This window comes from Staurois parvus, unplaced genomic scaffold (assembly GCF_062004578.1).
Source record: "Staurois parvus isolate SC_StPar_1 unplaced genomic scaffold, SC_StPar_1.0 ptg000682l, whole genome shotgun sequence".
Taxonomy (NCBI): Eukaryota; Metazoa; Chordata; class Amphibia; order Anura; family Ranidae; genus Staurois; species Staurois parvus.
The window spans coordinates 5,126,270-5,153,359 of NW_028318478.1; the positions used below are offsets into that span (position 1 = coordinate 5,126,270).

The 27,090-nt window shown below is 39.8% G+C and overlaps 1 protein-coding gene across 3 annotated transcripts in view; it reads left to right on the top strand.

The window, feature by feature from the left end:
- SHF (Src homology 2 domain containing F) overlaps positions 1-27,090 on the top strand; it is a 324,986-nt gene that overhangs the window by 261,195 nt on the left and 36,701 nt on the right. For 2 of the 3 annotated variants that reach the window (XM_089652425.1, XM_089652423.1), the window contains 2 exons: positions 12,670-12,841; positions 15,019-15,138. In XM_089652425.1, the coding sequence (XP_089508551.1) occupies positions 12,670-12,841; positions 15,019-15,138 (292 nt within the window). The remainder of the gene's footprint in view (positions 1-12,669; positions 12,842-15,018; positions 15,139-27,090) is intronic. The other variant, XM_089652424.1, reaches the window with a different exon arrangement.

The following is a 27,090-nucleotide window of genomic DNA, read 5'->3' on the forward strand; positions in this document are numbered from 1 at the left end:
TTTTATAACGATTTCTACTATCCAAGGTTTTTGTTTACTAACTGGGGTTAATAACTATGCGGAAACTAAAAAACCATTGCCAGTAAGCGCATCTTAGTTGGGTCATCCTATCCACTTGTGGGTATTAGACTCAAGGTAAAGGTGCAAACTTCACTTTTTTTTTTTTTCTTACTTAAAACAGGATGTTCATTCCAGTACAACAACCTGGAACCTACAGATATCCACACACCAACCTAAATGTGTAAGGGACAAAACCAAACTTCTCCACAGAGCCTTAATTAATCCATGACATGAACATAGTCCTTGTTCTAGATAATGTTCAACATAATGTTGCACACACCATCTTGGTGCAGCTTTCAGCAATACAGACCAGCATGGCTCACTTTCAGCTGAGACACACTGACTTCAGCTTGGACCAGCTGCAGAGAAAACCTTATGGTGCTACTCCAAGCTGGAAAGCTAAAGAGAGTATCCCCGCCAGTATGGGAAGAGGGAGCAGCGTCCCAAAATGCTTCCAGTAGCTCCAATGCAACGAAGAGATGGACGCCACTCAGACCAGCTCAGGGAGTCCAGTGTATGGTATGGCCTCAGCCGCTGCTCTTTCCATGCCTTCTAAGGGGGTCGTGGCCAGAGCTGAGGCCATAGAACACACCATATTACACACCTGACTCCCAGGGCTGGTCTGAGTGGCACCTGTCCCTTCATTTCAGCTTGGACCAGCTGCAGTAATCACAAGCCATGTGAGGAATGACCAAAACCTTGTTCATGGGATTGAGAACCAATCCCTCCCAGGTCACTACAGGGTTTCCAGTGAAAGGAGGCTCCAGTATAGGTTCTGTAAAGAACATGAGGTAGAGATCTAGGTTTTTCTACCTCCTGGGATTTGTTGGCTTCACCTTAAAATAAATATTAAAGAAACCATTGAGCTAAATACTAGCCATCAAACACATTTCTGGACAGCAACACCAGTTATTTCAGACACCATGTTTCACAATTTATGTTCCAAACTTAATCAACCAATAGATTGAAACCAAAAGTTGTTTATGCTGTGCTAAGGGGGGATCCTGGGAATTAACATAAAATGTAAAAGGCTGGCATGAGTGTTGTGCAATCCTCAGTAAGGTAAGCCACCAAGCAGCCTCAATGGAATCATTCCCAAAGGTTTTACATGAATTTGATTCCTGAGTACATCCTTTAAAGATTATACAGAAGTGGACCCTGTCTAGCATACATTTGGTTGCATTGTCCGTTGTTTCTTCTTATTAATCTCAAATCCTGTGACTGTCAGAAATGTTTTTATAAACCCTTACCAGATGTTCTTTTGGTCTTATGGAACAAATATCCAGGGACAAAGAATCCATGCCTGTGACAATAGGCACCAGGTGCTAAGCCTAGGAACAGAAACAATCAGCTCTTGGGTTTCTGGTCATATTACTCAACATTCCATAGGAGCTCCTTTAGCAGATTATTGTGTGTTGTGTTTTTATCGGAAGTGATGTGACATTACTGTTTTGCAATACAGTAAGTAAACCATATATTGTAAATCATACGGCCTATTTTTTCCAGTAACAAAAGGTACACTGCTATATAGATGTAGTGTTTCTTGCAGTAACTAATGCTAAAAATTAAAATGCTAATGCAGCACTTAACCTGCATTAACTCTGTAGCTGCTGCTGACATGGAGAGCAGGTTGAAGACAGTGAAATTTGCTGTGAGACTGCATTAGAAAGCATCAATATCTCAGTATCCAGAGGGAGCGAACAGACAGAAATACTGATGTGAAAGCCCGTTAAGCAGTAATGTATTCTTGATCTGATCTGTGTACACCATAGTCCCAAGCCCCTTCCAGCCTTTTTCTATTGATTTTTGTCATCCGGTGTCACCATTGCACTGATAGTCTTTTTGTTCACCATCAACATTTCAGGATGCATTAAAGATTTTACTTCAAGATAACAACATTTATTGTCCAAGATATTGTATCAAAATTTGGCACCAGAAGAATCTATTTACTGGCTCTTCTCTGTACATCTTTTATTTTAATCTGCTGTGTATTTATCTTGCCCTTTAGGTCTGTTCTCTCTCTGACTCATTTTGAACCCCCTGCCTTTAAAGGTGGCCTTAGAGAGGAAAGATGCTGAGTTACGAGTGATGGTCCATTTACCTGTCTTCACATTTCAAGAGATCCAGGGCCCACTTAGATCGTCTCCCGGCCTTGGACAGCATATGGATGTGATGCATCCCTAATTAAAGCTTAGTTTTTCTGTGACATATAGATGTATTTTCTAACATTTTCAATGCTTGTAAGCACTTGCTATCACCTTCTAGTTATTCCTTAAACAGCCAAGCTATCTACTCATCGTTTTAAGAAGCTTCAATCTGTTATATAGTTTAAAACATTTGAGGCATGTAGGTCTACATACACCAGGTTTCTTTAGTAGATTACCACCAGGTTAGCTGTAAATTAACTCCATGAAAGAAATTTAACATTATAGACAAACACATTTATTGCACCCATGCTGCCAAAAAATTACCATAAATGAGGGTGCATTCATCTGTATTTCTGAGCAATACATTGTTGTATACCCCTATTAATAAATCTCAGTAATCTTCTAATTTCAATGTATTCACTGAGATAAGTGAAATTTCATTACAGGAAGTATGCCCTCCTGTAATCCCCTGCTCAGCAGGACTGAGAGGGTAGAAAAAAAGTGCTTGGAGCCAATCAGGCTTTGCTGCAGTGCACTTGACAAAAGGCATTGTTTGTGCTCCCTAGAGAGAACACAGATCAATGGATGTCCATGAACTGGAAGATAAAATGCTGATCAGTTTACTAACTGATTACTAGTCTAGCTTTAGTAGAGATGATTCTGTTACACATGGTAGCACATTTTTAAAATTGTATTCTGTGCTTGCCCATTTGATACAGACTCCTTTCTTGGCACATGCGAAGGACGTTTTTGAAAGCCATGGGGGTAAAAGTACATAAGTAGGAACACATATACTGTATTCTTATTACAAATTACATTTTGGAAGGGCAGTAAAAAAAGTAAACCTACTTTTTATAGGTAAAAATTAACCACCTGGTTTAAAGGGTTATTGCAGTTAAATATATTTTAACAAACTATTCCTTAAATTTCAATAGATTGAAAAATCGCTTTTTTTAGAAATGGGGTGAAAAAGGTGGAAATGGGAAGCAAAATGGTGCCTGCATAGTACTGGAGCTGATTTCAGAAAGTAATTTAGGACCAATGGAATGTTTTATCTTGTTTATCCAGTAAGTAACCACTTACACCAAAAATATAGTGTGTGTGTGCATTATAAATTATAATGCGTGTAAGGAGGGATTTTTTATACCAAGCCAATGTAAGAGGAATTCTTCCCACTGATCACCAATATAAGAAGCGTTCTTGTGTAAGGGGCCCTTTTCCCATTGACCAACAGTGTAAAGTGACCCTTTTCCCACTGACCAAAAATGTAAAAAGGGGCCCTTTTCCCACTAACGATCAATGTAAAGGAGGCCCTATTCCCACTGACTAACAATGTAAAGGGGGCCCTTTTCCCACTGACCAATGATGTAAGGGGGCCCTTTTCCCACTAACCGTGTAAGGGAGCCATTTTCCCACTGTCCACCAGTGTACGGAGACAATTCTCTGACCCCTACCTCTTCCCCCAACCATATTATAACCTTTTTGAATTTACATAAACATATTCATATTCAAATACCATAATAATAAAATAAAATAAAATTAAAATAAAAATCAAAACATCCAATAAAAAGTGTCCCAATAAACAAAAAATTGTCCCAATAAAAAATTGTCCCAATAAAAACAAAAATAGTGAAAATAGTGTCCAAAAAAATGTCCCAATGTTCAAACTTTATCATCCAGTAGGAAGAAATCCTATTTCATCCCGCGGTACCTCAAAAAAAAACAAATTTGAATAATCTAGTGCATTACCTTTATAAATAATATTTATAAATAATATATACACTCCGTGCAAAAACACAAAACACAAAAACTGTGCAAAAACTGTATATATATCTCTTTCGTGCACAAAAAGATTAACTGTGATCACTCTGTGAGCACTGCAATACTGTGTATCCACCAACACCAATAGTATTTAGATACTATTACCCTCTGTAACAATATACCAGCATCCAATGAGATCTTCCAATTTGCTCCAAAGAAATTATTCCAAGGTCCTCAAAAGACAAGAAGGGTCTCAAGGCTCATATTCAAGGTATAGGTAAGAAATTTTAATAGCCACTTACATTAAAATATCATAAATCCAGCTCCCAACATGTTTCTTGTGTGAGTTCTATCAAACAAATGCGATAAGCCATGTGTTGACAACCCACAAAATGGCCGCGGCGACACTTCCGGTCTGCGTGCGTGCGTCACGACGTCACACACGCACGCAGACCGGAAGTGTCGCCACGGCCATTTTGTGGGTTGTCAACACATGGCTTATCGCATTTGTTTGATAGAACTCACACAAGAAACATGTTGGGAGCTGGATTTATGATATTTTAATGTAAGTGGCTATTAAAATTTCTTACCTATACCTTGAATATGAGCCTTGAGACCCTTCTTGTCTTTTGAGGACCTTGGAATAATTTCTTTGGAGCAAATTGGAAGATCTCATTGGATGCTGGTATATTGTTACAGAGGGTAATAGTATCTAAATACTATTGGTGTTGGTGGATACACACAGTATTGCAGTGCTCACAGAGTGATCACAGTTAATCTTTTTGTGCACGAAAGAGATATATATACAGTTTTTGCACAGTTTTTGTGTTTTGTGTTTTTGCACGGAGTGTATATATTATTTATAAATATTATTTATAAAGGTAATGCACTAGATTATTCAAATTTGTTTTTTTTGAGGTACCGCGGGATGAAATAGGATTTCTTCCTACTGGATGATAAAGTTTGAACATTGGGACATTTTTTTGGACACTATTTTCACTATTTTTGTTTTTATTGGGACAATTTTTTATTGGGACAATTTTTTGTTTATTGGGACACTTTTTATTGGATGTTTTGATTTTTATTTTAATTTTATTTTATTTTATTATTATGGTATTTGAATATGAATATGTTTATGTAAATTCAAAAAGGTTATAATATTGTATTACTTTCTGGGGAGAAAGTGTGACTTTTTGAGATATTTTGGGGGTAGGTGGATATACACATATTTAACTCTTCCCCCAACCACCAGTATAAAGGAACCCTACTCCCACCAAGTGAAGGAAATTTTCTCCAATGGGACACAAAAAGCAGAAAGCGGTCTTAATTTTGATTTTTAAAATTACGCTTTAAGAAAATTTAGACCTGGTTTTTCCATATATGAGCAAATCAGTTCAGGGTTATACTGAAGAGGCAGGTGTTTTTGTTATTAGATGTCACTGGATAGCCCCAAATCATAGTGCCTCTGTGGACTCCCTATACAATGCGGCTTCTCATTCATGACTCTTGATTTTTGTTCACTACTTAGAAATAACTTAAATGAAACCTTTTATGAGAGAGATATTAAGAATGCCGTTTGCTGACTTTCTCAAAGCACTAGTTACCTGGTTTTGATGATGATCTATTGTTTTCAGTACTGGATCAGAACAATTATGCAGATCAGGAGTTGAAAAGTACTGAAACCACATGACTATTTCAAAAGCCAGGAAACTAGAATGTTTGTTTAGAAGAAGGTTAGTAACTGCATTCTATCTTTCCAATGCTAATAACACCACAAACGCAGGTCAGAAACAAACTGTCTGTCTGCACCAGATCACATGGTACCTCTGTACCATGTGATCCTCTTGCTCTGCATTATGTAAAGTATTGCATGCACTACTGGTGTAATTTCAGCTCATTCAAATGAATAGGCTGCAATCACACTGCATATGTGTTTTGCACAGGAACACACAGCGCATTCCTGTACGATTCATGGTGTGAACCAACACTTATGACAGGTTTGCTTAACCCTATTTATATACATATCCACAAACAAGCATGTAAATTAAAGTGAATCACTTTACCCATTTGCCCTCCAGAGGATTTACCCCCCTTCCTGACCAGGCCATCTTTTGCGATACGGTGCTGCTAACTGACAATTACGCAGTCATGCAATGCTGCACCCAAATAAATGATGCACCCATATGCTGCACCTTTCACGTGGTACTTGAACACCTGTGCTTTTTTAATTTTTGCGTTATAAACAAAAAAGACTAACAATTTTGAAAAAAAAACTATTTTTGATTATTAAACATGTTCAAAAAAAAAATTTAAATCAAATTTCGGCATAAATTTAGGCCAAAATGTATTTTGCTTCATGTCTTTGCTAAAAAAAAAAATCCCAAAACATGTAAATTAATTGGTTTACGTGAAAGTTGTAGCATCTACAAATGGCAGTATATATACTTTTATTTTATTTTTTTATTACTAGTAATAGCGGCGATCAGTGACTTTTAGCAGGCATGCATAGTCCAAGCTAGTAAGAGGCATGGTGATTTTTTTTTTTTAAGTTGTCATTTTTTTTCCATCAATTCTTGAGAAAATTTAAAAAAAATTTTAACACAAAATTATCATATTAAGTTATTTCTCATACACAGCATATGCATACTTGCAATTACACCCCAAAACACATTCTACTACTACGCCTAGTATGGCGATACCACATATGTGAGACTTTTTCATAACCTGGCCACATACAGAGGCCCAAGATCCAAGTAGCACCATCAGGCAGTCTAGAGATATAAATTACACTTTTAGTTTCCTGACTACCTATCACATTTTTGAAGGCCCTGGAGCACCAGGACAATGGAATTACCCACAAAATGACCACATTTTGGAAAGAAGACACCCCAATGTATATTCTGTGAGGCATAATGAGTCTTTTGAACATGTCATTTTTTTTCCACAAGTTTTTGAAAAATGTGGAAAGAAAATGAAATTTTTTTTATTTTTTTTTTTTACACAAAGTTGTCATTTTATAAGATATTTCTAACATATAGCATGTACATACCAAGAATTACATCCCAAAATACATTCTGCTACTTGTCCTGAGTTTGATGATACCACATGTGTGAGACTTTTACACAGCCCGGCCACATACAGAGGCCCAACATCCAAGTAGCACCATCAGGCGTACTAGGGGCATAAATTACACATCTCATTTCCTGACTATCACATTTCTGAAGGCCCTGGAGCACCAGGACAATGGAATTACTCACAAAATGACCCAATTTTGGAAAGTAAACACCCCAACTTATATTTTGAGGTATAATGAGTATTTTGAACATGTAATTTTTTTTCCACAAGTTTTTGATAAATGTGGAAAGAAAGTGAGAACATTTTTTTTTTTTTACACAATGTTGTCAATTTATAAAATATTTTGAAAAACACAGCATGGACATAGCAAGAATTACACCCCAAAATACATTCTGCTACTCCTCCTGAGTATGGTGATATCACATGCATGAGACTCTTTCACAGGATAGCTAAACAAAGGGTAAACAGAAGATTACCTGTGGTTCTAGTAGAAACGTTGTCTGCAGAGGACAGTAGTGGTCCTGGAAGCAGGCAGTGATGTGGTCAGCAATAGCCAAATGAATAGCCCAGGCAGCAGGCAGGAACTTAGTTCAAAAAAGTCCTGGGTCATTACAGGCAGCAGGCAGAGATATGGTCAGCACAGCCAAAGTACTGGTTCAGGTATCAGGCAAGAACATGGTCCATAAAAAGTCCTGGGTCATTACAGGCAGCAGGCAGAGATATGGTCAGCACAGTATTGGTCCAGGTGGCCGGAAGGAACATCAGGCTTAGGGCCTCAGTCAGGTAAGACCTGGCCACAGGGGTAGAGGCTTCATCCCACCCAGTTTCTTCGAAGCCTCCGGGCTAACAGACCCTAATCAGGAATTACAAAACCCGGTGAAAACCAAAAACTGTTTTTCTCTACTCTGAAGCCCCTCACATATGTGAAACCCCTGTTTTATCTTGCATCCCACTACTACAGTAGCAGGGCAAAAGATCAGTTCAAGGTGCAGGCAATAAACATGGTTGATTAACAGGCCGAGGTCAGTTCAGTTGGAAGGCAGAAACATTGTTTCGAAAAAATCCACATGGCATGCAAAAGCATTGTCGGTAAACAGGCCAGTTGTCAGTTCAGGTGGAAGGCAGAAAAGCAGTTTAGAAACAATCCAGACTGCAGGCAGAGGCATCGTTGGTAAACAGGCCAGGGTCAGTTAACGTGGAAGGCAAAGGTATGGTCAATCAAGACAGCAGGCAGCACAGATTTTAGAAACTGAGAAATGGCAGGCTGTTTAAAAATATGGGGAACTAATGTTTTAGTTAGAAGCAGTCTCCGATGCATAGGCCTGGTTGGGAGGGACATTGTGGACAATGAACACTGGTGTCTTTCCGAACTCCTCTTCTGCTGCATACACAACATTTTTTTTGGGGGGGGGGGTCTTCTTCCTGATTCTGGGGGGGGAATGTTTTCTGGAAAATGACGCTCATGAAGTCTGCTCACACAATCAGAGCGAATGTTTTTTGGGGGGGATCCTTGCTGGTAGATTAGGGCAGTAATCATTTCTTCTATATATTTGAGGGAGGTGGTGGGTCTTTCTGTTGACTTTTGATAGATCACAAATGCATTGTAAATTACCAAATGGATAAAATAAATTGCAACTTTTTTGCACAAGAAGAGGGACTTTCTTGTTGACAAATAGGGCTGTAGCATCTGGTAATCTTAAATCCACTCTTGCCCCCCCCCATGAACCGATTGTAATAGTGGATACGTTCAGGCCTTTGGATGGGACCGCATTTTCCATGATAGTGGACGAGACGTAAACATCTAAACATCTCTTATCCTTCCACTTCATGGTCAACACTCCCTCGTTTCTCAGACTTGCAGATTCCCCCCCCCTTTATAGCCTTCTGGTTACTAAACTTTGCGGGAAGCCCTTTCTGTTCTTTCGGGTGGTACCGCAGGCTAAGGTCTTCTCGCGGTACAGATGCTGGAAAAGGGGGAGACTGGTATAATTATCAAGGTAGATATGATCACCTTTTTGGATCATTGGGAATGCCAGGTCCCAAACAATTTTGCCACTTGTGCCGATGTAGGTTGGGCATTTGGGGCTGGAGCTGGGAGTCTTTGCCTTCATACACACGGAATGCATGCACATATCCTGTAGCTCTTTTGCAGAGCTTGTTCAGCTTCAATCCATACCTGGCCCTTTTACTGGGGATGTATTGCTGGCCAGTGAAGTGGACAGGGGATATATCCACACAAATTTGTTGCTCAGGGACATGAAGTTCCGCAGAGCTCCTGGCAAAAGAATTTATTAGGGGGGCGGATTTTGTATAGTTTTGTCATAGTTGGGATGATTTCTGGGAGGGCACTATGAGTTGTCATTGAAATGCAGGGATCGCATGATCAGATCGTAGCGTGACTGGGACATAGCAGAATAGATGGGCATATGATAGATAGGGTTGGTGGACCAGTAGGCATGCAATTCGTTTTTTTTGTAAGCCCCATGTTAAACGTAAGGCCCAAAAACTAGTTTAACTCCTCCACTGTGAGACATCTCCATAGAAAAGGACGGGTGTAGGATGTACTGGGATTATTATCCATATACTGCTGAGCAGAAAGGTTTGTCTGGTCCACATGTATTGTAGTAAATTGTCAGGGAAAAATAAATTTCAGAAAAATATTCAGTACTAGTCTGCACACCTGGCTGTGTGGTAAGGTGGGATTGAAGCTGATGCTGAGCTAGAAGGCAGCCATAAAGGGTTTGCCAGTGTGTCAGGAAGAAATGTTTGGGCCCTAATTCTTGGGGTCTGGTGGGGTGCTGCAGTGCTGGTACTGGACCTTTCCTCCCTGGGGTCTACCACCATTGGTGTCTGCTGATTGACCATTGGCGTGTATGGTGCTGTTCGTTGCCTGCTATTAAGAGCGCTGTATCCTTTTAGGAGGGACTGCTTCCTCCTATTATTCGGTCACTGACCCACTACTTTCTACTGGCTCGTATTCCGAATCGGAATTGGATGTTGAGAGCTCCCCGCTGCTCTCATCTGACATGCTGAGGCTTTTGAGAGCCTCCTCACTAGTAAAATAATATTTGGACATTGTGGCTCTTGTGATTGTGTCTGTATGAGGGGTAAACTTCTGATCGATGGCTGTGATGGTTACACTGCTGATGGGCAGCAGTTGTCGAGTCTGTGACAAGTGCACTGATTAGGGTGCACTGATGGCTGTGGTGACAGGTACACCAATGGCTGCACTGACAAATGCACTGACAGGTACACTAATGAATGCAATGACGGGCTGCACTGACAGGTCCACTGATGGGCTGTGCGCTGATGGGGCGGCACTGACCGATGCGCTGATGGGGCGGCACTGACCGATGCGCTGATGGGGCGGCACTGACCGATGCGCTGATGGGGCGGCACTGACCGATGCGCTGATGGGGCGGCACTGACCGATGCGCTGATGGGGCGGCACTGACCGATGCGCTGATGGGGCGGCACTGACCGATGCGCTGATGGGGCGGCACTGACCGATGCGCTGATGGGGCGGCACTGACCGATGCGCTGATGGGGCGGCACTGACCGATGCGCTGATGGGGCGGCACTGACCGATGCGCTGATGGGGCGGCACTGACCGATGCGCTGATGGGGCGGCACTGACCGATGCGCTGATGGGTCAACTGATGGGCTGATCTGACAGATCCACTGGTGACATTGACAGGGACTCTTTATTAGGGGCAGTGTGGTACACAGTAGAGAAAGGGTTTGAAAAACTCACTGTTCCTAGGTTCTCCTCCTCACACAAGATCGGTGTGTGAGGAGAAGATAGTAACAGTGAGTGATCACTGTGTGTTTACACATACAATCGACTGTGACAGACCACAGCCAATCGTGTTTACACTTATGATCGGCTGTGACAGGTCACAGCTGATCACGTGGTAAAAAGCCAATTTAATTGGCTCTTTACTTCCAGCGGCGAAGCGCTGTGTCCGAGGGACACAGCCTGACAGGAACAGCTGCACTGCAATGCATATGACGTCATATGCCCAGCCACAGGAAGAAGAAGACCGTCCAGCCGTCAATCCGCTATAGGCTGTGTGGCAACGTGTTAATCTATGACTTACTCCCTGGCACATTAGGGTCTCCTGAGGAAGCAATGAGGTTGTGAAACACGTCAACACCATTGAACCTTCTCTCCCATTTCTGGCCTTGCGTCATTGCAGTATGATGTTTAAATAACCATATGATTTGTATTTATGTGGAACATTTGGGCCAGATTTGACTAGCATTCTGGCAGGGAAATTTTCTTTGTAATGTAATTGTATATAGTGTTTTTATATATGTGTGTATATATATATATATATATATATATATATATATATATATATATATATACTTGGTGTAATGATGTAGAATACAATTTTGTGCTATAAAAAAAAACAAATTGTGCTTTTTTTTTTTTGGCATATTTTCCTGGTGCTATGGTTGGCACTGTAAAGTCCATACTTTTTTTTTTTTTTTTTTAGAATGTGGTACAAAAGTTAGCAGACCACGTCCCTATTTTTTGCTTTACTAAATCAAACCCTTAGATACATCAAATTGATCATCTAGGTGCTATGAGCTACCTAAACTTTCCACATTACCTTAATTTACACTTTATGGATGTACTGCATACTTTTAATATCAGACACTCTTTACAATTGTTTGTCTTTTCATTAAGAATCAGAACACTTTATGAAGCATTAAATTAATATCCAGTGAATACATAGTGTATAGAACTGTCAGAGAAGTGAATTGTCATGGTTACAAAGTGAGAAATTAGGCTGCTTTATATTCATTATAACATTTACATCATTCACAGAGAACAGGTTGGCCTATTATCATGGCACTTACGACGCTTTCAATGTATGAAGGTCAATGGTTGTAGCTTATTCTACCATGAAATACAGACTTCAAATCTATATGTATACAAACATAGCTATGACCAGGAAAGACCATGGAATAATCATTGGTGTAAATGAGTCGTCCATAATCTCTTTGTAACCTGTGGTTAGATTTCCATATCTATTCTTCCCATAGAGCTCTTACAGTTATCTGCATTGCAATTGCAGCCCAGTCACAGTGACGCTTGCAGATGAGTGCTCTTCTGTCTAGACAGGGAATTTAAATGCCTTGGTCCTCAGGGTTTTACTGCATGTCAGGAGCCACTGCCCATCAAGCTTTTTAACAAAGTATAAATGTATTCAGTATCTGAAGAGAACATTACATACAATACTTGTTAAACACTATGTGACCAAAAGGGGCTTTTTTTAAATGCATCAGACAGTTCCATAATGTCTTTCAAATTTTGCAAAGTCCTTGCTTAAAGTGGGTTTCCAGGGGCGTTACATTTCTTTCACCAGAACCTCACCTGGGCATCCTGTACCCTGTGATCTGTCACCTATAGCTTATTTCAATTTCCTAGTTGTGTCAATAACTTGGATAGAATAAGTGAGTTTATCTATAGGACTTTATTCAGATATTATGGCCTTCTCTAAATAAGCAAGGTTACACAAATACAGATGCCCCCTTTAATTATTTTTCATGAATTTGTTCATTCTGTTCTGTGGACAGCAGAATTACAGTTTATAGTTTTTCTCTTTTTCTTCAGCCCAGTTTGATGGTGCTGATAAAACAGGCATGTCATCATCCAGAGAGGACAGACTCAGACACACGCACAGACACTCAGCGGGAAACTTGAAGGCAACCAAGAATCCAAGTATAGAACACACCAACTCAGTGGGAGAAAGGATAGATCCTTCCCTGCCATTAGAGAGTCAATTGTAAGTATCATTAATATTGTTGGGACACAATAAAGTCCTTTTACACTATGGTCACAGATTCAGGAGACTAGATGAGCTTATAACAATTTAAATAAAAATAGGTTTCTATATCTTTGAAATCCATGAACTCTTTTTGCTTAGTATGTTCACCTTCTGCATAGCAAAACCAAAGGAATTCCTACATATGCTCCTACACATAGTGCACTTTTAAGCTGTAGAGGTTAGAACCGAGCCCCATCAACTTTCCTGAAATGTATTTTTTTTTTTTCAATTATATCTGTTCTAGCAATTTACTATTCAATATCTCACCTGACACAACGCAGAAGGTGGGGCACCATTGTGGACTTGTGTGTGTATATGTTACTATAAACTAGACTTAACACTAAATATGCTCATATATTATGTATTTTCTAAACTTCTTGCACTAATTTCTGAGATAAGTCATGTCTAAAATCCACCCGTTCTCCCTACATGTTTTTGGGTTATTCCTTGCTCCGTTTTACACCTGTAATTGCCAGATCCCCAATACCTAATGCAAGGCCAGTCACTGCCATTTCTGCCTCCCTCTCCTTCAACCCAATAGATAAGCCCACCACATCCCACCTTCTTTCTCCTTAATTATCCTCCAGTGTATACTCTAGGTGTGAAATATCACTGATCAGGAACTGAATTATACATTTTGGTTTATAACGAATAGCATAAGTAGCAGTAGCATGATGGAGGCTAACCTGCTGCTATAACTACTATGATCCTTATTGCTGTACAATTGCTAATAATAAAGTAAATATTGAATCTCAAAATCTTACAATTTCAGTAAAAAAACATATATGTGTGTATGTGGCAAATATTGAACACCTCTGATATGGGACTTTAAAGTGTTACTAAACCCACAACAGTAAAATCAGTTTTTATATGCAGCAAACCATGCTAGTTATACTCACTGTGAAACCTAAGGGGTCAATCCTCTGCATTGTGTAAAAATGCTATTTTATACAGACTTCTCTTATCCAGTGCCCTCCTTTTATCTCCTGATAAGCCACATTGTGTGGAGTCACTCTGCACACTCTGTTTGGTGTGTATTGCTAGATAGGTTTCTTCTTTTTTTTTTCTTGGAGAGTGCATGTGATCAGCACAGGGTCAATCAGCACTGTCCAGACAGAGGTCAGGGGTTCTGCATCCTCCTAGAGCAGAAATAAAATGCAAACTTTAACCAGTACTTGGCTAGGCACTGATAGAAGTCACAAGACTGCTCTAACTTCTGATGAGAAAAGGTATTTAGCAATTTATATTTACTAAAATAATTGCATTTCTATGTTCTGTTTACTGTGGGAGACCAGATATAGTGAATGCAGGGTCCTGGGTTAAGTAACACTTTAAAGCGGAGTTCCACTCACCCTGACAAAAAATTAAAGTCAGCAGCTACAAAAACTGCAGCTGCTGACTTTTAAAAAAACAGCCACTTACCTGTCACTCGGTCCCGCGTTGTGTCCCCCTCAGCCCGTTTCACCAGCCGTCCTGTATTCCAGGAGTCTGGCATATTCAGTGTGGGCACCCGGCTGTGATAGCCTGAGGCTTCACATCAGGGTACCCACTGTGCATGCGCGAGTAGCGCTGCGCTTCATAATTGGTCCTGTAGTCTTCTGGGACCTGTCATCTGTCCCAAAGGACTACAGGGAGGGAGGACACCACCTGTTTCCGATTGCCTAGGCGATTAGACCGGAAGTGGGAGCAGGTACCTTTCAAATTTGGGTACCCACTCCCCCTGCCCCCCAAAAGTGCCAATCCTTAATAGGGAGCGGGGGAGCAGTCCTTAAAGCGGAACTTCCCCTTCTGGGTGGAGCTCCGCTTTAAGTTATACTACTGGTAACCACAGATCATAAAGAGACCAACATATAAACAATTTTATTTATATATATATATATATATATATATATATATATATATATATATATATATATATATATAATATCTCTATATATATTCTTGAAATAGGCTGACGTGTGTGTATGTATGTGTGTGTGTATATATATATATAATACATTTTTATGTGTGTGTATCTCTAAGTATAATATGTAGACATTTTTTATATTGAGAATAGAGTAGTAGCCATCCCCCTCCCTTCAATGAGACAACCTTTTTGTTCTTTTGTTTTCTTTAATAATCTGATGCCCTCACAGCTGGTACCACGGTGCAATCAGCCGCACAGATGCAGAGAGTCTCCTGAGGCTTTGTAAAGAAGCAAGTTACCTGGTGCGAAACAGCGAGACCAGCAAGATTGACTTTTCCTTATCACTGAAGTAGGTGTCTTGCCTTTCCTTTAAAAACAAGCAACAGGTCACACGAGGGTACAACTTATTATACTCACACATTTATTCTACTGTTTACCATATAGTGGTAGTTTTATTGCCCAAGTCTCAAAATAGAAATGTTTTAATTTTTGGTGTGTTTACTGTAGTTCTGTGAGCCTATCTGTGTTTCAATAGTGAATTATAGATTTCATTTTCTATGAAGTGGGGTTTTCCACTACAGACCTTTTATGCACATATGAGAAAATATTTTTCTACCTGTATATCTCTTTTCCTTACAAAAAAAATTGATATATTTCATGAGGCATGATTATATTTAAAGCTAACCTCTGGGAAAGCCTAAAGAACCCACCTGCAGTGGGGCTGTGCCCATACTGCAAGAGTTATCTGCTCATTAGTCTAGGGGACTGTAAGAGCACTTTTACATACCTGATCCTCCGCTCACCCATCAAATAGCACTCCCTCAGTTTCAGCAGTGGACTGTCCCTCTGCGTCCTCACGTTCAGTGCAGGGCTATGGTCCATGCATTGGTCTTGATGATGTCAGAGGACCTTGGACTACAGAAGCATAGGGAAGAAGAGTTTACACAGAGAAGCCTGCATGAGTGGAGGATCAGGTAAGTAAAGCTTCTTTCCCTGCCCCCTAGATAAAAAAAAATTAGCAGTTAACACTTGCAGTGGGCGAGCAGCACCCAATGCAAGGGAGGACTTTTAGTTTTGCTGAAGTTTGGCTTTAAAATACACTATAATGTACCTTACTTGGATAGTGGTGATATAAACTAGTCTTTCTGTTCAATAGGAATCCTAAGCTCTTGTGTACACTGTACACAGCCTCCATGTCTTCCTATTACCCAAGCAAATAGTATTGGCAGGGCTCTGTTCCCTATGCTAAAACTCCACATCAGTGCAAACATTTAAAGAAATTGTCTACGGTCAAAGCCATATACAAAACAAATATCTCAGAAAATAAAATGCAGCACTATTATCTTACCAATATAACAAGGAATTTCGTTTTTTTTTTTTTTTTTTTTCTTTTTGTAAATTTGGTTTTTTAAAAAAAAAATGGTTTGTTTATAAATATTTAGTATTCTTTGTATGAGGATCTTTTCCTGAATTTCTCTTTACATTTTGCTAGAAAGTTGGGTTATTGTTAACTGACGTTTTTCTACATTGTGCCTAAATTTCTAGCTACCCTTTTAAATGGTTATTTATGGCATAGAGCTCTAAAATTAAGAGGGAATCTTCTAAAACTGCTTTGAGCTTTCATTAGTTTGGTTCTCTGCTTGACATAGCTTAATAAAAGCTTGCTACCCTTGAGGGCAGCATAAATTACTGTTGTCCATTAAGAATTGCTGTTTTAAATTGGATGGCTAGCAAATGGACAAAACCGTCTCCGCAATAAAAGCCAGCAGTCTTGCCCAGTATGAAGAGTAAGTAATTCTCATTCACTCCATAAGTGATTTTTTTCTTTTTCATTGGAAAGAGGAGCTTAATGTTGCTTTGGGAATTCACACGTTAAATCCCATTCCAGGTATATTGACATTAGCCTGCATGTTATACAATAAAATTAAGGACCTGTGTGCAGGGTCTTTAAATATCATACTACCCTATGCATACTTGAATATTGATGTCTGGTCCATTTTTATTTACCGCATTCACTCCTTGTAATGCTATTGTAGCATTTGTTTTCACTAAATTAATGTTTCACTAGAGGCATCTTGCAGTTTGCTTTATGTACAGAACAACTTTTGCTATACAGACCTCCAAGCAGGAGAAAAGAAAATTGATTGTAGTTGCAGAAACATTCACAGAACTTTCCCGAACACTAGTCTACAAGCGCCGTTAAAACTTTTGCTTTATAGTTAACGTAAACCCAACTCTTGAACGTTATTAAACTGGTAACCGCAAAATGCTAGTACCTGGAGATGCCTTAATGTGTAACTAACTGTCCTTTTCAGTTTTGGATAGAGTGGAGAGGAATTAGAACACCTGGCAATATTTATTGCTGTCTTTGTTCCCTTTAGGGAGATTCACCTTTTTGATTTGTCTTGTTTACCGCTATGACTGATCGTGAAGGTAAAGAAAGTCCCAAATTTATGGCTGTCAGTTGAACACTAATAGAGGGCAAATCTTGCAATGGGGACATTAGTTATGGTGACCCTGACAACCAGGGATTTTCACCCTTTAGAGGGATTTCCTCTCGCTTCTCTTTTTATTGCGGTACATGAAGTGAAATCTTCCTAGGCGATGCGATTGGCAAAAAAAAAAAAATGGGCAGGGTTTATAAACCACTCTAAGCTCTATCCAAAATGAGAAAAAGTCTTCAGTTCTATTTTTATAAACTTTAAACTTTTTCATGCACTCTCTGAAATCCTCTAAAAGTAGACCATTGTTTTATACAAATTCTAACTTCTGCTCTTAGGGCTAGTTCACACCAGTTCATTGCCCTTACAACATAATTGTGGTCCTGGCCATTGTTTTCCAAAATGCACACTGTTGTACTTTTTTTTTAACTGCTTGTTGCTCAAAGTACATCCTGGACAGCAATCTGATCCTGGTACCATTTTTTTTTTTTTTTAAAGCCGGTGATTGGCTTTCCTGTGATCATTTTTACAGTGCTTGGAAGGCCTCCTCCCTTTACCAAACTGGAGAGTCCAGGAGCATGGTATCAGTCAGGTTGGCTGCCCTCAGAGGAGATGGAGGAACGCCTGTTTCCTGATCTCCTCTTTGATTAACGAAGCTTGAGAATTGTGTCTCTTCTGGTTTCAGAGCTGTCATTCCCTGGCTGTTACAGGGCTGTTTGATCAACTGATTTGGAGGGCAGGGGAGACATCGGGTATCTAATGGACCCGATGTTGACATAAAGAATACCCATCACTTCCCAAAACTATCACAAATAAACTTGTTCACCTCTTTATAATAGCAATACAGTTAAAAAAAAGTGTAAAAAAGAAAAGTTAAAAACATTTTTAAAAGCAATTAAAAGCACCCCTGTCCCCCCATGCTCACAGACAAATGGCAATCATGCACATAAGTCTGGCATGTAAATATAGACCGTGATCGTGCCACACATGTGAAGGATTTTAAAGTGACACCTATTGACAATTTAAGGTACTGTAGTAGAACTGCAATTTTAAATCTTGGTATGTTTGGCATCTATTCACTGGACAGAACATCATAATTTATATTTTACAAACAAATTAAGCATTGTGTGTGTCAGTAAAATTAATTTAGGTGTATTTTTTCATGAAAATTTGCATTGACAAACAACTCTGCAAATATTGTGTGATAAAAAAAACATTGCAACCATTGCCACCATTTCATTTTGCATGGCCTCTGCTCTCAGAAAATATATAATGTTTGGGGTAATTTTCTAGCAAAAAAAAAAAAAAAATGCAAGTTTTAACATGTATGTAAAAAACAAAATTAAAAATTGCCCTGGTAGGCAAGCCAGTTAAACCGCAGGAACTGCATGCAGTGGTGTGAACTAGTCTGATTGAAAAACATCGATTTTGCTTTGTGTGCACATTCAAGGTGCATTTAAAAAATGCCACAAGCCGTTAAAGTCCACCACCGGCCTGATGTCTCCCACCTCCTGCACCTCTCTGTTGGTCATGGAGACTGCCGATTAACATTGATTGGTCAATGACAGCAGGGTTGCCAGGTGTTGGTATTTTCATGATAGTGCATCTGGATTTTGTGACTTCTGAGACAAATAACTCTAGCAGCCTTTAAACTGGGCTTAACCTTTACATATGCTGTAATACCTGTTCAAGAAAGGTTTGAATGGGATAAGCTGTTAGTTGAAAGACAGCTACAAATAAACATATACAAGTGTGCCGAGTTTAAAAAAGAAACAAAAAAACATTCAAACATTTGTGTACTGTATTTATACAAATTGTTATAACATATTGCTTGCATTTCTTCTTACTGAAAATCGCAGGCAGCAATAGGTTTCAAAGGTAACTTATGAGGCATGCATGTGACATGGCTGTCTATGGATTAATAGATACAAGGGCATTTAAGTCAAAGGGCCATGTCTAAGAACTGTTATAGCTAAAAAATCTTGCCTTGGCTGTCAGTGCTTGTAAGATAGTTTCTAAATTGTCTCTCTGATCTTATAACACCTTGATGCTCTACATCCCCCATCAATTTTCTTTTCTCATATGCCCTAAAGCATATTAACTTCCAATAACCTCGCTGCAGTCTTAGGTGATATTTTGTCCTTGAGAGAAGAGATTTTGTGTACGCCACAATTACATTTTGTACTGATCCCTTTTATTCTGAAAATATATTAAATTACCTTGCCTTGTATTAAGGTACTTGTCTACTACATTTTAGAAAATGGCCAAAGGGGTTATAACATAACCAGTGCCTGTCGCATTGTTTCGTCTTACTCTCCTGTAGATTGAATATAGCTTGTGGACTTAATATTCATGAAAACTTTTGTATGTGTAACAGTCAGAGACAAATGAAGTTCTTCTGTTCTGTCTCTAGATGGCTTTATCCTTATGATATTACTGTTACTCATATTATTTGACTTGTTTAAATTTTTGAAGCATCTCCTTGCAAACTGTCCTCTGCTAAGAATAAATATTATGTCCTTTAGGCTACTATTGATAATTCCACTTTCGTCTTAAACTGTTGTCATGTTCTTTGGTCATATCTTTAATGACAGCTCCACATCTCATGTTTATGGTGTACATACCCAGACTGGGGATATTGACATCTCTGACATTTCCAGAATTGCTAGTACAGGTGAAACTCGAAAAATTAGAATATTGTGCAAAAGTTCATTTATTTCAGTAATGCAACTTAAAAGGTGAAACTAATATGAGATACTCATTACATGCAAAGCAAGGTTGTTCAAGCCGTGATTTGTCATAATTGTGATGATTATGGCTTACAGCTCATGAAAACCCCAAATCCACAATCTCAGAAAATTAGAATATTGTGAAAAGGAGCAATATTCTAGGCTCCGTGTCCCACTCTAATCCGCTAATTAAGCCATAACACCTGCAAAGGGTTCCTGAGTCTTTAAATGGTCTCTCAGTCTGGTTCAGTAGGAATCACAATCATGGCAAAGACTGCTGACCTGACAGTTGTGCAGAAAACCATCATTGACACCCTCCATAAGGAGGGAAAGCCTCAAAAGGTAATTGCAAAAGAAGTTGGATGTTCCCAAAGTGCTGTATCAAAGCACATTCATAGAAAGTTATGTGGAAGGGAAAAGTGTGGAAGAAAAAGGTGCACAAGCAGCAGGGATGACCGCAGCCTGGAGAGGATTGTCAGGAAAAGGCCATTCAAAAGTGTTGGGGACTGAGGCTGGAGTCAGTGCATCAAGAGCCACCACACACAGACAGATCCTGGACATGGGCTTCAAATATCATATTCCTCCTGAACAACGTCAGAAGCGTCTTACCTGGGCTAAAGAAAAACAGACCTAGTCTGTTGCTCAGTGGTCCAAAGTCCTCTTTTCTAATGAGAGCAACTTTTGCATCTCATTTGGAAACCAAGGACCCAGAGTATGGAGGAAGAACAGAGAAGCACACACTGCACGATGCTTGAAGTCCAGTGTGAAGTTTCCACAGTCTGTGTTAATTTGGGGATCCATGTCATCTGCTGGTGTTGGTCCACTGTGCTTCATTAAGTCCAGGGTCAACGCAGCCATCTACCAGGAGATTTTGGAGCACTTCATGCTTCCTTCCGCAGATGAGCTTTTATGGGGATGCTGACTTCAGTTTCCAGCAGGACTTGGCACCTGCCCACAATGCCAAAAGCACCAAAACCTGGTTCAATGACTGTGGGATTACTGTGCTTGAGTGGCCAGCAAACTCGCCTGACCTGAACCCCGTAGAGAATCTATGGGGCATTGCCAAGAGAAAGATGAGAGACATGAGACCGAACAATGCAGAAGAGCTGAAGGCCGCTATTGAAGCATCCTGGTCTTCAATAACACCTTAGCAGTGCCACAGGCTGATAGCTTCCATGCCACGCCGCATTGAGGCAGTAATTGCTGCAAAAGGGGCCCAAACCAAATACTGAGTACATATGCATGCTTATAATTTTCAGAGGTCCGATATTGTTCTATATACAATCCTTGTTTTATTGATTGCATGTAATCTAGTTTTCTGAGATTGTGGATTTGGGGTTTTTATGAGCTGTAAGCCATAATCATCACAATTATGACAAATCACGGCTTGAACTATCTTGCTTTGCATGTAACGAGTCTATCTCATATATTGGTTTCACCTTTTAAGTTGCATTACTGAAATAAATGAACTTTTGCACGATATTCTAATTTTTCGAGTTTCACCTGTATACCTGAAAGGTTGCAGGGTTATCTAATATAGATATGTTTAAAGCCTAAATTTACCTAATACATAAAAAAAAAAATCAGCACAAAAATCATTACTTACTATCAGTGAGATGTGTCCCTTGTGTTGCTGTCCTTTTTCACCACAATCTTCCTCCTCCAATACTTAACTACCTTTGCCACTGTAATTTTTTGGTGTGGGAGGAGTAATAGATTTAAAGCTCCGTACACGATGAGAATATCAGACTATTTTTTATTTTTTTTTCTTTTCATGCTAGTCTCATATCGAAAGTGAAGTGGTTACTAAAGTTACGACAAGAATAAAAATTCTGAAGTGATATATTGTATTTTCGGATGAAAATTGTACTGAATAAATGAAAATTGTACAATCTGGTATCGTACAAGAAAACTTTTGTGCTTGTCCCTTCAAATAATTGCAGACGAAAGCTGTGTACTAGTAATCAGATTATCATATAATAGCTGTGAAAGTGGTATTTTTCATACAATTTTCTGACAGTGTTTACTAGGCTTTAGAAACTCAGGAATACTGAAGTACTACTAGGTATAAGTGTAGGTACCCAGAGATGCCTGTACATCCCTACAGACGGTTTCCCCGGTTTTGCCCTTATGCTCTGATCGTGTGTACTAGGCTTAAGGGGCTGAGACAGCACTCATTGGGAGTGCCTGGTTTTGCCCGTCCTTTCCATCCAGCTACTCCAATCATAGAAGCTTTATTACAACTTCCATGAATAAAACATTTACTATGAGAGGGACCCATGTTGCAAGCTTTTTTGTGCGCTCTTACTCATCACTATAGCAATTAACTTAAAAGAAATTATGCATACACAAAATTTCATATTAGATTAATATTCACAGGAGTGTCAGGAAATGGGCAAGGATGTACAGTATTTATTTCAGGTATTTATAGTGTTGACGTTTTACACAGCATTTTACATACACTATATTGGCAAAAGTATTGGGACACCCCTCCAAATCATTGGATTCAGGTGTTCCAATCATCTCCATGGGCACAGGTGTAAAAAATCAAGCACCTAGGCATGCAGACTGCTTCTACAAACATTTGTGAAAGAATAGGTCATTCTCAGGAGCTCAGTGAATTCAAGCGTGGTAGCATGATAGGTTGCCACCTGTGCAATAAGTCCATCCGTGAAATTTCCTTGCTAATAAATATTCCACGGTCAACTGTTAGTGGTATTATAATAAAGTGGAAGCATCTGGGAAGAACAACAACAGCCACTAAGTGGTATGCCACATATAATGACAGAGTGGGGTCAGCGCGTGTTGAAGCGCACAGTGTGCAGAAGTCGCCAACTGTCTGCAGAGTCAATAGCTAAAGACCTCCAAACTTCCTGTGGCCTTCAGATTAACACAACAATTGTGTTGAGAGAGCTTCATGGAATGGGTTTCCATGGCCGAGCATGGCCCCCCCCCCCCATGCTCCACCGGTCTAAGGTCCTAATGTCATCATGACCAATGCAAGGTCCATATCACTGGACGTAATGACACTGAGGGACAGCCCACCATCAGAACATGGGTGAGCACCATCTGCCAGAGAAGTGGAGGATCAGGTAAGTTAAAGTGCTTTTACTCTCTCTTAGACTACATGAGCAGTTAACCGTTGCTGTGCGGGGTTTCCTAGTGTTGGGCTTTAAGGTTCAAGTAAAAGCTACATTTTACACACAGTACATTAAAAAAAAATGTATAAAAAGAAAAAAAAAAACATTAACACTCAGACAGAAAAGGAAAGACAATAAACATACCTCCGCTGTATATAAAAAAAACCTTTTCTTAAAGTGTTCATTGGTAATGGCTATCAACTGCCAAGGACAAGTTTTATCAAAACCTTTCACCTTGTACTTTGCAACTATGGCCCGCGATGCTTTGTAGAATACAATATATGTTTAACATAGTTGAGATATTTCAATTTATACAAGGAAATAGATGAAGGCCAGATGACCTTTAATATGTTCAGTCGCTTCAAGGGTTTTGTAAATATTCATTTACTTTATGAAATCTAATAACGTTCTCAAGGGAAGCATAAGACAAAAAGAACAAAACAAATCTGGATTCAGAGCTGTTGGTTCATGTAGGGAAAACTTTACAATGATCATAGCTTCACGTACCAGCCTTCAGGTACAAACATTAAAAGTTAATGGGGCAAAGTAAATGAAACTGCTCAGAATAGGATCGTAATAACAATTATAAATATTGATGACTGGCACAGTTCAGAGAAGGTTTTTGAGTCTACTGTGGTAAATAATGTTACTGTTCAGAAGTATTTATTGATAGTCTAAAACAAATATATGAAAATCAGAAAATAACTTCATTGTTTCATTGTTTGAATATTTGTGCATTTCCCCTTTGCAATAATACATTGAATAGAGAGAGGCAGTACTGGCAGTATTCTGTCTGTCTGATCATACATTATCCAATCTGATTGTACACGGTCTTTTTTAGGTCTATCAGCTAGTTAGTTCAAGGACCATCCTGATTTGATGTTAATTGAATGAACTGTTTAAGTTTGTCTTCATATTATGTAATTTTGGTAAAGGTACTGTATACCCAACTGTACAGTTAGATTTTGTTATGTATGGCCAGCTTACAGTAGTAATGCATTTTTTTAAGGGGAGGTCCACACATACATTAGCTGATTGTTGTGGTTTAAAATTTTTCCCTTGTATTCTCTTCTGTCTTGTCCCCAAAGTGCTGACACTTCATCCCCACCAGTCTATTATGAATGCTGCTGCTAGACTCATACACCTTACCAACTGATCAGCGACTGCTGCCCCTCTCTGCCAATCCCTTCACTGGCTTCCACTAACCCAGCGTATAAAATTCAAAATACTAACCACAGCTTACAAAGCTATCCACAACACTGCCCCTAGCTACATCACCAACCTCATCCACAGATACCACCCAAATCGCCCACTCCACTCCTCCCATGATATCCTCCTGTCTAGCTCCCTCATCACCTCCTCCCACGCTCGCCTCCAGGACTTCTCCAGAGCCTCTCCCATCCTCTGGAACTCCCTACCACAGCATGTCTGGTCAGCCCCCACCCTGTCTGCCTTCAGGCGATCTTTGAAAACTCACTTCTTCAGGGAAGCCTACCCCACCTCCACCTAAGAACTGTACTTGAATCACCTCCACCAGATCATCCCCCGCAGCTATCACCTTTTGTATCACCTCCCTCTTCCTTTAGATTGTAAGCTCCACGAGCAGGGCCCTCCTATTCCTTCTGTACTGAAATGTATTGTAATTGTACTATCTCCCTTATATTGTAAAGCGCTGCGCAAACTGTTGGTGCTGTATAAATACTGTATAATAATAATGTTTTGCGGGTGTCTCCTTTTAGCTAGATGTAAATACACCTGTGCATTTGGGCTCATCTGTAGAATCAGAGACAAGCAGTGTGCACCCATTGACACGCACACAGCATGCGGTAAGCCATACCCCTGCTCCCTTTTATTTCCCTATTCTGGTAATTTGACTGACAGCAGCAGGAGCCTATTGTGCTGTTTTCCCTCAGTAACTTATAAAACTAGTGTGTAGTGTTGCGCTGCTCCAAAAACATTAAAACATAAAAACGATAACAAAAAAAACAAAATCACATATGTGAAACTTAAACGTGAAAGTCCAAAAGAAAGGAAATGAAGGAGCAACAACTCTTCAGCAAATCTTGATGGAAAAAGCCATCTCTCTCTCTTCTATAGATAATCATAGGTGAGCACGGCAAAACCACACATGTGAAAGGAATCGGGGCAGGAAAAGCACTGCAGGAAAGAGTTCCACTTACAGAGCCAGCTATACCGCTAAAAGGTCCTTTTGGCAGATACAGTGGCCATATATATGGGGAGGATTATCCATAGAAGATAGATCTTCATTTTACCCCCACTAAGAGGGGAGATGCCTGGTTGACATGTTCCTTATACGGGTCCATACATGAAGGCGAGTATCCACCTATATTACATGTTCACCGTGGTGGTGTATACCATTTAAATACTTACAGCATTGGGATTGCGGGCTCACTCTCCAGTAGAAACATGGCTTTTTCCATCAAGATTTGCTGAAGAGTTGTTTTTTTCCTTCATTTTCTTTCTTTTGGACTTTCACGTTTAGGTTTCACATATGTGTTTTTGGATTTTTTGTTATGGTTTTTATGTTTTAATGTATTTGGTGCAGTGCAACACTACACACTAGTTTTATATTTTTCACATGTGATGAGCACACATTTTATGTGTTTGCAGCAGCTTGTATTCATTTGTGTTCTATTATTGATATATTTGGCAGTGCACAATTTTTTCACTTTTTCTTATACTGCCCTCAGTAACTACCTGTAAAACCCAGAAAGTTCAAGGAATACCATGGATCATCTTGGACCTGGCAGTGGTCACAGACAACCACAGATGTTTGGGGACAGAGAGGCATAGAATGGTACTGGGTTGTTTCTTTTTATGTATTAAGATAAAAAAAAAAAAATCTAGCATTTACTGCGTATTTAAAGTGCACCCTTCCCTTCATGTGGAGGTTAAAGGGGATGGGGTTCTTGGCTACCATCCGGGCACTATCCACATAAGGTGTGTATGTTTTCTGCACGTATATTATTACACCCCAACTATTCTTGTTTCTTTCCACAATCCCAGCTAAAATACTGATAGGTCAGTTGTCTTATGATCAAATGATCCTGTGTGTGTCCACTGATGTGGTTGATTCTGTGTATTCTTAAAAGAAGTGTGTTATATGCCAGAACTGTATTTGTAGCCGTACTATTAAGCAAAGAAGAGGGGGTGGGGAGCTGTTTGATACCATATCTTTGTAAGATGTAAGGTCATAAGAAATGAAGAAAATGCCAAGAAAGGGAAACGGCGGAATGAGCCAGATGACTTGGCAACCAACTAAGGTTGCCAAACTTGTGTTTTGTTGTTTATTTTTGTGCAGGAACTTTCTGCAAGGAAGATCTGACATTCATACATTGTGTGCAAGAACTCGCCCTTGTTCACACTGATGCGGTGCGGAATTCGCAGCGGTTTCAGTGCGAATTCCGCACCGCATCAGAATTGCACCCCATTCATGCAAACCGCTGCAGGTGTGTATGTTACGTTAACAACACCCCGAAAGCGGTCCGCAAAACGCGGTGCGATGTGGAGAATCAGATTGCATAGGTGTGAATACCAATGCGATCCGATTCTAGTTCGGACCCAAAAAAGGGTCCTGCACGTTTTTGGTGTGAGTGCGGTGCGAATAGAGCCATACAAAACGTATGGCTCCAATCGCACCGCACACAAATCGCATGCGGTTTGCACTGGAATGCCGTGCGGTCTCTGTGCAAATCACATGCAATACACCGCACATATGTGAACCCTAAAAGTCATGAAAGTTCTATGACATGACTATGGCAAATGTAAAGGCCATCCCTAACATTTTTTTAGGACAGAGTGCAGAAGGGATAACACATCTGTTACGATTTTATTTGTATTACATCCTTTTTCACTGATACCAACGATACCAAAGCTAGAGGAACTCTCTCCGATGGAAACCGAAACCTCTAGTCCCGGGATCGGCAACAGGTTGCTTTCTTGTGATGGTAGATTATGTCTAAATAAAAAT